The sequence below is a fragment of the Euprymna scolopes genome, chromosome 6 (assembly GCF_053919585.1).
Source record: "Euprymna scolopes isolate OS-2025 chromosome 6, ASM5391958v1, whole genome shotgun sequence".
NCBI lineage: Eukaryota > Metazoa > Mollusca > Cephalopoda > Sepiida > Sepiolidae > Euprymna > Euprymna scolopes.
In genome coordinates this window covers 25,985,952-25,999,095 of record NC_136487.1, presented here as the reverse complement: position 1 = coordinate 25,999,095, position 13,144 = coordinate 25,985,952, and the positions used below count along the sequence as shown (strand labels likewise).

The 13,144-nt window shown below is 37.2% G+C and overlaps 1 protein-coding gene across 1 annotated transcript in view; it reads right to left on the bottom strand.

Annotated features, from left to right (window-relative positions):
* Positions 1-598: 598 nt before the first annotated feature.
* LOC145277577 (uncharacterized) overlaps positions 599-13,144 on the bottom strand; it is a 60,189-nt gene continuing 47,643 nt past the window's right edge. Inside the window, exons 7-8 of the mRNA XM_080129070.1 lie at positions 4,774-5,097; positions 599-926 (exon numbers count right to left, since the gene is read on the bottom strand). Coding sequence (XP_079985196.1) covers positions 784-926; positions 4,774-5,097 — 467 coding nt within the window. The 3' untranslated portion in view covers positions 599-783. The remainder of the gene's footprint in view (positions 927-4,773; positions 5,098-13,144) is intronic.

Below are 13,144 nucleotides of genomic sequence, written 5' to 3'. Positions count from 1 at the left end.
CAGAGTTTTTGAGAATAGCCCGCGTTACTTTAAAATTAATAGATTTTATACCACCCGTTTCTAGCTTAGCAATAAGGATGATATAGTAAAAACAAATTATATAAAAAAATATAGTAAAAACAAATATATATATATATATTTATAGTAAAAACAAATATATATATATATATATATATATATATATATATATATATATATATATATATATATATATATATATATATGTTGTAAAATGTAAATCCAATCCTAAAGTAAATAACGGAGGTATTCGGCGTTTTTTTTAATTGTTATCAATACTACAACTACCTTGAAAATTTGACGACGGCGACGACGACGATGATAATGATGCTGATGATGAAAAGATTAAGGTTTTATACCTTAACCTTTTCATCATCATCGTCATCATAATAACAATGGCTCATAATCTTCTTGAAACAGAGCAGTTTATTCGATTATTTGAAAAAGACTTTGTAAAACTTATTTCATTTGTTCGCTAAATTTGTTCTGGGCAGAATGATGACAGCGTCTTTAGGGATTGTCTGTCTGGTTTGATTGCCGTTTCTATTAACACAAACATATTTGTAATTATAATAATTAGTTTTAAAGTACACTCGAACAGAGAGAGAGAGAGAGAGAGAGAGAGAGAGAGAGAGAGAGAGAGAGAGAGAGAGAGAGAGCTACGCCTCCAATCGAAATTTCCTCAGCATGCTTCATGACTTCCGCTTGCTGTTTTCTAGTGACGTTGGGCTGAGGTGTGAAAATAGTGTTAATAAACAGAAGTTTCTACATGAAGTTAGAATAAGTAAAATAAACACATAACAGAAAAGAAAGCGCCAGAGAGAGAGAAAGAGAATGAAAGAGAGGGACTGCAACTGAGGCTGTCATGTTGGTCTTGTTGGTCTTGTTGGTCTCTGAAGTTTCCATGTCTAGAAAAGAAATAAAAACAAAACAAAATAATCATCAAAATCAATAAGAAAAAATAATTTTACAAAAGACAAACAATATTTTCAGTCATAGCCCCCCTCTCTCTCTCTCTCGTGCATACATACATGCATACACACGAAAACATACACACTTTATATATATATATATATATATATATATATATATATATATAATATATATATATATATGTGTGTGTGTGTGTGTGTGTACGTGCGTGTGTGTGTGCGTGTGTGTGTGTGTGTGTGTGTGTACAACATTTAATCACAGACTCTCACTTCGTAATCTCAAATACATGCACATACCTTATCTGTGACAGCCCTAATGCAATACATGACATGTTTTGTACAAAATGACCAATATACATTTGAGACAAAATTATCATTCAGATTTAGATGTAAATTTAGTTACCACAAACTTACTCTTCGACAAATCACATCATACCTACATATAGTCAACCATTGCCAGCAAATTGGCCATGCATTCTGTAACATCAAATGGATTTTGATAGGCACCAAATTCTTGTCGGTACATGTGCTCGAACGAAAAGAAATAAAATGAATCTTTGAATTAAACACACTTAAAAACTACTTTTAACTACAATATGTGACTTTTATATATAAAACTATAATAGATTTTAACGTATACATGTATATTTTTGCATGCGTACAAGAGAACTGTAAGTCGATTTACGCCTTCCAAGTTCCATTTTTTTTTTAATTTTGACATTTTATCAGCTATTATTACCGGCTAAAAACCAAATCGAATTTGTTCCACAGGTCCAATATTTTTCCCGATTCCGATACAATTACCGATTCTGCATTAAATTCCCGATTTCGATACAATTATCGATTCCGATTTTTTATACATCTCTAAATATTAAACAATAAAGTTGCTATTTCTCCCAATTACTGTAAAACGTGTTAAATGTGTGTATATTTTATCAAACCTAAAAATACACTTTATAGATTTTAACTTTGCTGGTATTTAAAAATCATCAAATATTTATTATTTTATTATTACTACCAGCAGTGGAAGGTTATTTTTACCAGAACCAAATAAAAAAGATAATTAAAAGAATCGTTTTGGCATCGGAAAATATGCAGAAATTTTTCCGATTCCTGATTCCGATCAAGCGTCCTAACACTAATAAAACAACGGTCAATAAAAATGCAATCATTTGACCTGCTTTGCGTCACTCTTAGATCTTGTGTCTCGGAAGAGATGTATAGGAGGATTATTGCTTAAATAAACACAAGGCCAAACGACATTTCTTTTAACAAAACAACAACAAAGGGTTTATTTAGAAAAGGCGAGATTGTATCTCATACTGGAGAGAAAGAAAGTATAAATGATGTTTTAAGATGTCATCTGTCATCAGACTGCTGTCGTCAACAAGTAGCAGTGGGAGGAGTGAGTGAGAGAGGTCCGTATAGGTGGCTTGCTGGCGTCCCTCTGGCGATAGCAGCTGAGATCCCAAAGGGCTAAAAATAGTTCTTAAGGGGACAGCTCAAATCAATGCGCCATGCCAACCGATTGGTCAGTGCGGCCAAATCACTTTGGCACCGGGCATTGATCCGGTTACAGTAAATAGTTTGTTAACTGCTACATATGCACTTTGAAATAAATGGAGACAGACGGACAGGCATGCAGACATATTGAGTTTTATAAATTAGATTATATTATTTTACAGATTGAAAAGAATTTTTGTTTTACATTAAAATGTTGTTAGCTAAAGGAATCAATTGATTTTAACAGTAATTAATGACGAGATGAACGCGCATACATTCACTTAAAAGGACAATGTTTTTCTGCCATTCAATAGAGACAGTACTTGATTTTCTTGCACATTAAGACAAACAATGAACACTGTACAATGTTGAAGATATCCAATTTTCACTGCGGCTTTATTTCCGTTCAGTTTTTTTATTATTAAATAGCGCATTTTTGGAGGAATAGATATTAAATTTTAATTTATCATAACACTATACATATGGCTTTTAGATTTTCTATAGGGCTAATTTTTATTAGTCAGATGTAAAAAAAATTATTATTTTAGGTAATCTATAGGAGGTAGCAAGGATATCATGCAAAGAAAATTACTGGTGAAGACTCTGCGGACGACTTTGCAGTTTTGCTGACACAACTAAACAAGGATACGCCATAATTCTACACGAAGAAATGAAAAATTACATTGGACTTGTTGTTAACGCAAGGAAACAGAGTACGTTCTCTCGAACCAACATCAAAACATCTTTTCCTTAAATGGAACCTATCTTTAAAATGTCGACAAGTTTACCCATATTGGAGTAAAATTGCAAAACAACATTCCTCAGGGAGTGAATCAAATGTGTGAATTATCAAAGTGTGGGCTGAACGGGATAAGATAAAAATAATTTAAAGATCTAATCATTATAATACAAAAATGAAGCTATTGTTACATTAGTTCTTATTAGATTAGAGAAAACAATGACGGCGTATACACCAAAATGTTAACAGCTGCTTCTAGCATCTACTGGAAGCAGCACTCCTACATGAAAGCAACTCTATGGGTACCTTCTTCGAATCTCAGCTCTGATCAGAGAGAGAAGAACAAGGGCTAAAGGTAAATTCCTCGGCGATTTTCTTTTGGAGGTGCCAAAAACAGAGATTTAGTTTAGTGAAGAGACTGCAGGAAGCCTACGTTAAGTAACTAAAAAAGAACTCACAATGCAACTATGAAAGTCTACCTAGTGAAATAGGATGAGAGTCAGAGTGATCCGTGACCCTACCATGACAAGAAGATGATGATGATGATGATGATGAATTGCTGTATCTGATCTATATGGTGAGGTCAGTTTAATTGACGGTTACTATTAAAATTTTCTTGTGATCTTTCAGGGTGAACCTGGGTTTATTAGGGGTATATATTTCAGTATTCCTCTTTGTATTTATATTTGATAAAATGTTTGGATGACTTTATTGATATTATTTAGTCCACTTACATTACCTACGCTATATTTACATATTAATCTATCATATGCTTCAGGGTCTTATTTATATCAGCTAGTATAATGACGCTTCGCCGATTCATTTGAACTCACAACATTTCGGTCAACATAAGCCTTAATTAGCACTTACCACGATATCTCCAACAGCTTTATGGCATTTTCCGGCAAGTTACATAAGTAGTGGAAAGATGCCGAAGCAAAAACTTTAGACGATGAATTCAAAACATCACATCCGCATCGCCATTAATTATGTTAAGAATTTCTATTTAGAAACCCATTCTTAATTTTCTCTTTAGAAGACATTTTTAAGACAGGAAAAGGGGGGATTTCACGTTGACATAGCGTGTAGAAAGTCATTTACTGTTAAAAATTTCTTTTTTAATTTAATGAATTCACGCGTTCATCTCAGTGATATCATTTTCTGCTTTACATCTGTAACATATAAAATCATTCTTGTAGAACCGCGCCCCCCCCTAAATAATCAAATTATACCCACTTTCAACCACTCGCGATTACTATGCTGTTGTTCCAGTGACCACTCTAAACCCATTTAACCCGTATCCTTAAATAGCATTAAGGCCTTGATAAGCGATAACTCCTTTGTAAAAAAATAGAATGTGACATCGCGGTAATGGGACAGAGGCTGTAGCTTGGTTGACAGTGTGGGACCTATTAGATTTGAGACTCTCTTTTGAACTCTATAGTAATAGATGCACCAGCCCAGATGTAGCAGCAATACATCATGCATGGGTGAATAGTTGCTTTGTAAGATTATATATATATATATATATATATATATATATATATATATATATATATATATATATCTTGCAATTCTTACCTTCCAATGTTTTCTTGACGGAGAATACGTTGATATCATTTTCTGCTTTACATCTGTACCATGTGAAATAATTCTTGTTTAGTTGCGAAAAGAAAAATGTGAAACGTCCTTCTTTCATAGATTGATCAACATTCACTTTTAGAGTTACCCCGGGTGTTTCTACCATGACGTACGTCTTCAAATCAAAATTGTATGCTGCCACAAATTCCCCATTTCCTTTTTCTAAAACCATTTTTAGAAGGGGCTTAGCTGATTTAAAACTACAATGTACTTCCATGGATAAAGATACAACCGCATAGGAAGGTATTTCAATTTCAGTTGAACCTGAAATGAAAATAAAATTAAATAAAATGAGAATTACGTACAAAAATTGAAAATCATATTTATGTAAAATACATTTGAAAAATATAAAAAAAATATATAATTATAATCAAACTACGCAGAATTTTTCGCATTTCATCCTCGTGATGATTCGTCAGGCTATTGCATGGAATTGATGTTGCTTCGTGTTCTTATATGTTCTCGTAGCACTGGGTTAGCTAGTCAGTCAATCAGATCCTTCGTTATTCACACATTTATTTATCGTAGCCCATGGGTACGCGGTTTTAAGCAAGGTTTTCACTTGAAATCTAATTCGCCTGTTTCTTTGTTCTTTTTGGAATGAATCAGATTTTTATTTTATTTGTGTTGGGAAGTGGTCTAGTTTAATATGAATGTTGTTTGTAGAGATATGCTCGCCAGACTGCTAGGAAGCGTAACCTTACGTACACCACATAGAGACACAATTCGTTAGTAGCTTCAGCAATAAAAAATAGGCTCAGTTATCTCCCCTTGCTTACTATTTTATACCAGGTGGCTGTACCACCATCCACATTTTGTACATCTCTCCACCCTTCTTTCTCTCTCTCTCTTCTTCTTCTGACGCAAACATGAATACATGCATTTGAGTCTGCTCCTCAAACGTATATAACGAACCCAAAAAGCAATCTCTTCAAGCGACATGCGTTTCTTTGAACACGAACCATTTTTATCTCGCCACAGAGATTTTGCATAAGCCTTCTATAATATAAATCTCACCTGTCTGTTTAAATGTATGTATGTATGTATGATCACGATCCTAGGCGTGGAGAAGGCCGGAGGAAAAATGAGGCCCCAGAGTGGACGTAAGTCGAGCAGTGGGTAAGTCCATGGCAGAACGGAAAGAAACCAAACGATGCTGCTGGGGTCAAGTTATTTTTAGAATCAATGTGATGCCTAGGTCGTAGGGAACATAAGCAGCAGCCAAGAAGCGGAGAGGGGAAAAAGAAAGAAAGAGGGGCAGTCTGGGTTCTTGATTCGGCGAGAGAAGGCGATGATTTTTTTTCTTGGCTCATAGAATCAGAGCCGATTAAGCGAGTGATGCATTAAAAAGGGGGAAAAAAACGTTAGGCGGTTGAATCTGAGTTAGACATGAAGAGCGACGAATGTTTCTCCATTTTTTTTTTACTGGGCTCCGAAAGGAAAAAGAACGGAGAATACAATGAAACTCTAAAAAAAAAAGAAAGAAATGTTATATGCGGTAAACATATTAGCCCGAAATGGGAATAGCAAGGATCTTCGATTTTAACTCGCATAAGAAACAGGTTTGTGAATTTCTCCTCACCAAAAAGATTTCTGTGTTGTTTGCAATCCAGCAGATACTCGGCCGGAGTTTATTGTGCAGATATACCATTAAACGAATTGTTGACCCTATCTCGGATTTAATCCCCCCTCTATTTCTTATGGAATTAACGGCGACCGCTTTTTCTCTTCTGTCATCAATGAACTTTTTTTCGTCACTTTCAATCCTGGGTTATTTTTTTTTCGTTTGTTTATTTGTTTTTATACATAGAAAAAAAAGATAAATAAAACCCATATAAAAAAAGAATACATAAACTATATTTCTGCTTCCGACCTCCTCATTATTTCATGCTGAATCTTCTTTGCATGCCTCGCATCTCATTTTTTTGATTAGAGACTCGAGAAAATTCGGTAGACGATTAAATTTGCTTACACTCGCCTGGATTCAGGGAGCCAGCCGAGTAGCCATTCTGGGTGGCAACATCCCTTACCATTCTCTAAGCCGGGTGCATGCAGTAGCCCTAAGTCCGTATGCTGGAGTTAAAGTTACTACTGTGCATTTAAACACAGACCAAGGATGTAACAGTATATATGTATGTATGTATGTATGCCTAAAATTTTCGACAGAGGCAACGGATTTTCATGAGATCGGTATTGTTTTGAAGCTTGACTTTTCGGGTGTCAAGTACCGAAAAATTGGTTAAAACCATTAATTCTTTCACCCTCAACTGGGCATTTTTCTACAGAGAGGGGTCGCTTTTTTCGCCGATGTTTTCAAAAGCCATCCCCTCTTTTCGATTGTCTAGTCTTAATTTAAACATTCGTCTCTTCAGGTTTGGCGATGGGCGAAACAGCAAAGTCGTTACGTTTTTTTCACCTTCTTTTCCTCCTTCACAGTACGGGTTCGAGCCTGCCTGGCTCCAACCACTTTTTTTTTTTGCTCAACACACACCTCCAAACACCCGGGCAACAGGTTAGTACTAATATAAAAACACAATAACACAGATATAAACTTTGATGCACAATCTGTTGTTGTACCTTCGTCATCACAATTAAAAATCATACGAGTTTTAAATAATTTGAATCTGCTTATTTCCTTGGCATGTTCCTTAATGTTCACTTACATTTTATTTTATACTAGTATATTTGTTTATTTATTGATCATATGACAAAGATTGAATAAAAACTGCATTAGCTAACCACTACTGGGAGCTCAAGGAAAATGGATGATCGCTGATTATAGAGTGGGAAATAATACAGCAGGCCAGCACATGTAAAAACTTAGATGACCCGTGTCAGAGGCCAGATACCGTCTTACCAAAACGTCACATAGACGCATTATCGCATATGGCTAACGAGGATAAAATCATCATCACACCTGCAGACAAAGGTGATGGTGTTGTATACTACAAATTCATTATTTATAAACACCAGAATACAACACCCAGATGTAGCAACAGTACTTTATCTTGAGTCATATTTGACTTGTACAGGTAGAGGATTGTGTCGGCAGTGAGATGCTTTCTGAAACGTTAGAATGATTCCACCATTTTTGTAGTGATTGTTTTTTTGTTTTTTTTTTACACGGGGGTCACCTCTTATCAAGGCCTGAAGGCCACTCAGGGATAAGGGTTATTGCGTGTACAGTAATCAATGAGATAGTATTGTCGTAATCATTAATATTGGGGGTTTTGATAGAGTGTCTTACTTAAGGGGGTGGTTTGTCAGGAGTTTGTTTATGTTGGACTTAAAGACGTCCAAGTTGTAGTCGGGGGAGAAACAGGCAAATGGCAGAGAGTTCCACTGGCGTGCAGTTCTAAGAAAGAAGCTTTGCTCATGGAATCTACGTTTGGATTTAGGCATAGATAAAGAGTGGGGAAAATTATTGACAGTAGTTTCAGCCAGACGGGTGTTTCTTGTAAAAGATTCGCGAGGGGGGGCGGGGCGAGGGATTGGAGCTTAGACGAGCACCTGCCATGGAAATAACGATAAAACAAAGACAGGCTCGCAACAAGAGAGGTTGCAGGGAAGAGAAAAGGGCACCCCCCCCACTAAGCCACGAAGACTATTTTGTACTCTGTCAAGGCAGGATATGCTTTTTTTAGCAGCTCCTGCCCAGATGTGGCAACAGTACTCCATTCTTGGACGTACTTAGCTTTTATACAGATATTAAATTACATTAGTAGTGAGATATCTTCTGGAGTGGTAGAAGGATCCCATCAGTTTCCCAGCGTCCCTGGCAACAGATTTGATGTACGTGTTCTATTTCAGATCAAGAGTAAAGGTCAAACCCAGAAGCTTGTCAAAACATGAAGCCTCCCCAACACGAGAGCCATCCATTTCAATTGATGCCAGATGGGGATCAGAGCGTTGATGATGTAAAGATAGAAGCTTGGTTTACCCCATTTTTACCCCATTGTATTACATACTCCAGGTTAGACGAGAGTGAGTCATAAAAATCCTGGCCACTGCTGGCTTTTAAAGTGTTGCCATAGATGGTAGTATCGTCGGCATAGCTGTCGATGAAAGATCTCAGAATTTGATTTGGGAAATCGTTGATGAAAATCAAGAAGAGAGTTGTGCCCGGGATTGGCCTCTGAGGTATGCTAGAATAAATACTTAGAGCTTCGGATTTTTTCCCATGAGGAACTACTTTAATAAACCTATCGGAGAGAAAGGATTCTGTTGCTGGAAATCTTGTGAAGTAGACCTTTATTCCAAAACCATATCAAATGCCTTAAATATGACAAAAGCTATTGCTCTAGAAAGGAGGCCATTTCAATAGATTCCCTGATCCTGTGTGATATTACCGTAAGCACAGCAACTGTTGATTTCTAAGAACAGAAACCATATTGCTTGTTGCTAAATAGGTTGGTTCACTATTTATCATCGGCTCAAGCAACTTACTCATTATGCACAAGAGACTAATTGTTCTGTACTAAGAGGCAGAAGAACGATTCGCCTTATTTTCAAATACTGTTCAGATTTTTTAAGTTTTCCAGAGAATTAGGAAGCATCTCTCTTAAAGGCAGCGTTTAAATAACTTTGTAAGTATAAGGGCTAGTTTTGGTTGCAATTTTTTTTAGCACTATGATTGAAATGTTGCGAAAACCAATTAATGTCTATGGCGATCTTGAGGTCAAGTTTGGAGGTTAGAGTAGTCTTTAATCGAGAAATCGTCTAAGGAAACAGTAAAACCAATACCAGCTTCGCACAGGAACAGCAAGTTAGTTTTAATTTCCTTTAAATTGGATTTCAACCTCTGGTAGGTTAGAACGTATACCCCTGATGTTAGAGTAGGAGAAATTGAGGTACTGAGTTTAATCTTTTTTTCATTTTTTTTTCCTATTCATGGTGAGGTTGAAAAGTTTTGTCAGCATTCAAAAATTACGATTAAACCAGGCTTAAACTCAAACAAAACCAATTTTCCTCCTCCCTTAAGGCTTACATTCACGAATATCTGCGGGCTTAGAACTAATTTAGATGATGTAGAAACATTTCTTCTAACAAACACCCCAGATATCTTAGCACTAAGTGAAACTAACCTACGCTCCTCCACTCCTCCTAACCACTTTAACATGCCTGGTTATCTCCCACTTTGCTATAAGAACTCAAGCAGACATATGCACGGACTTGGAGTCTATATTTGGAGCATGTCCTTGACTAGAGAAATAAAACTAGAATCACACAACCAAGCCTTTATGTGCTTTAGACTTAACTTGCAACATAACATTAGTTACTTATATTTTCTTTACCGCTCGACCCAAGATTGTACCCTAATCAACCAAGTCTCTGACAGCATAGATACACCACTCTCCCTCGATACTAGCACACTAGTACTTGCATTTGGTGACTTCAATATCGACCACTGTAATTGGCTTGGATTCTCTTCTTACACAGACACAGCTGATAGCATAATGCATAGCTTCTCTATATTTCATTCCCTATCACAGACGGTTACGCTTCCGACACATTTCCCAGTCCAGCAAGATCAACATGCCTCACTTCTAGATCTATTTCTGACCACAGTTCCTGATGATTATAGAATACCCATAGCCCACTGGGGAATGCTGATCACGTTGTGATAATGGTTGAAATCGCCCTTAATTCTAGAGCCAAAACTGAAGAGCCATTGCTCAAAACAACGCAGTATTATAAGAAAGTTGACTGGGAAGTCATCAGGGATCTCATCAGAGATGCCCCATGGGGAATCATCTTTTCTCTTCCCGTCGAATAGTGTGTAAAAGTGACAACTGACTGATTCAAAACAACAATTGTAGCACATGTCCTCATGCGGAAATTTTTATAGCAAACCCCATTCTCTCCAATTGTTTACTTCTACTTGTGCAGCTGCCATTTCTCAAAGGTAACATGCATACTGCAGATTTAACCAACCTAAGTCCAGTACAAACAGACAGAAGTTTATAGAAGGTAGAAATAATTGTAAGGAAGAAATAGGGGCAGCTAAGAGAGAATATACTGAAACCACATGAAAACGCATAGAAGTACAGAAATTAGGAACCTGTGATTTCGGGAAAATCTATAACAGTGTAGTAAATAATGGGCAATCAATTATTCCTCCACTATGCAATAATCATGAGGTTGTTTGTACAGCAACCGAGAAGACTAACATACTTGCCAGTCAGTTTGCCTCAAACTCCACATTGAACACAGCAAACTACCTCCTACCTGATTTTCTTTTGTAGACAGACGCCACACTAGATGATCTGAAAGTCACCCCTTCTCAGGTGCATGATATCATGAAAAACCTAGACACCTCAAAAGCATGTGGACCCGATCTCATCCCTGCTGTGCTATTAAAAAAATGCTCTGCTGAGGTTACTCACGTCCTCTCCAAACTATACACAAATGCCTTAACGAATTGTGGTTTCCTGACTGCTAGAAAACTGCTTCCGTGTTATCAGTTTACAAGAATTCTGGTGAAAGAACTGACCCATTAAATTATTGCCCCATCAACCTTCTCCCGCTTTTTGCCAAAATCTTTGAGTCCATAATTAACCAGGCTCTAGTCCATCACCTTACAGCTGCTAAACTTCTGACTGACCAACAATATCGATTTAAACCAGCCTGTTCTACAGCAGATATCTTAACTGTAACCTCTGAACGTGTATACCATACACTGGACAAAGCATGTGAAGGTAGATCGGTAGCCCTAGATATATCTAAGGCTTTTGACAGGCTATGGCATGAAGGTCTTCTCAAGTAAATCAGATCTTACTGTATCACTGGACGAATACTTAACATAAGTAAATCTTTCTTAAATAAGAGAAGAATCCAGGTTGTACATCTAAACAATATGATATAAATGCGGGTGTACCTCAGGAGTTTATCCTTGAACCTCTATTATTCCTAATATTCATAAATGACTTCTCTGATAAAATTGTTTCTGAGATGGGTATATTTGCTGATGACACCATGCTCTACAACAGGCATGAGAAAACAAATGACCACATATCTAAGGAAATGGCAAAGAAATTAGAGGAAGACCTCCAATCCGTAGTGGATGATCACATTCAATGCTGCCATGACTAAGCTTGTTTCCTTCAATAATTACAAGAAACTTTCTCAACCACCAATAGCTATGGCTAAAGATACATTAACTGAAAGTACGTTTTTCAAACTCCTCGGCTTAAAGTTCACAGGGAACATGAGCTTAAACAAACACATTGAGAGCATTGTCAAAGATGCTGCAGAGAAGGTGGTCTCTCTCTACCATGCTAGAAAGCTACTTATGCCTGAAAGTATCCTGTATCTCTACAAGGCCACCATTTGCCCATGTATGGAGTACTGTTGTCGCATTTGGGTTGGTGCATCTGCTACTAGTCTCTCGCTTCTGGATAGGGTTCAAAAGAGAGTCACCAACCTGATAGGTCCTGAACTGTCATCTAGGCTACAGCCTCTGTTCATCTGCCTGTTCTACAAGTACTTTAATGGTGAATGCTCTGTCGAACTACAAGCATTTATACCTCCTCGACGTGAACACCTCCGACAAACCTGACAAGCAGCCAAATCCCACCCCTTCACAGTAGAGATCCCTAGGTGTAAGAAAGCCTTTTACTCCAATAGTTTCTTCCCCAGAACTGCAAAACTTTGGAACTTGCTTCCAGGATTCTGCTTTCCCAACTGCGCTGACATTTGCCAAGAACTTTGCAGTTAATTCTACCCATATGCGACGTATTTCCTCCTATAACAGACAACACGCTATGCAACATAGAAATATCTGTGCATGAGGTCGCCAAGCTAATCAAGAACCTTGATTCCAGTAAAGCAACTGGCCCTGACAGCATTCCGATTATAGTGTTGAAAAAGCTTCAACTAGAACTTGCCCCCATACTTACAAAACTGTTTAAGCGTTGCCTTAAGGAGAAGTGCTTTCGAACACCTTCGAAAACCTCATCAGTATTCCCTGTACTTCAGAATTTAGGTGATAAGTCATCTCCCTCTCTGTACAGAGACTAATAAGACTAACATACAGACTAATAAGTCTCCTGTGTATCATGGGTAAGCTGCTGGAATCCATATTAAAAAGAGAAGTAGTCAACCACCTCAGCAGAAATAACCTTCTTAGTGACATGCAATATGGTTTCCGTTCTGCTAGATCTACAGCAGATGTGCTAATGGTTATATCTCATAGGATTAGTGAATCTCTCGACAAAGACTTCCTTTCTAGGGCAATTGCTCTTGACATATTAAAGGCCGTCGATAAGGTATGGCATAAAGGCCTACTTCACAAGATTTCCAGCTATGGTAT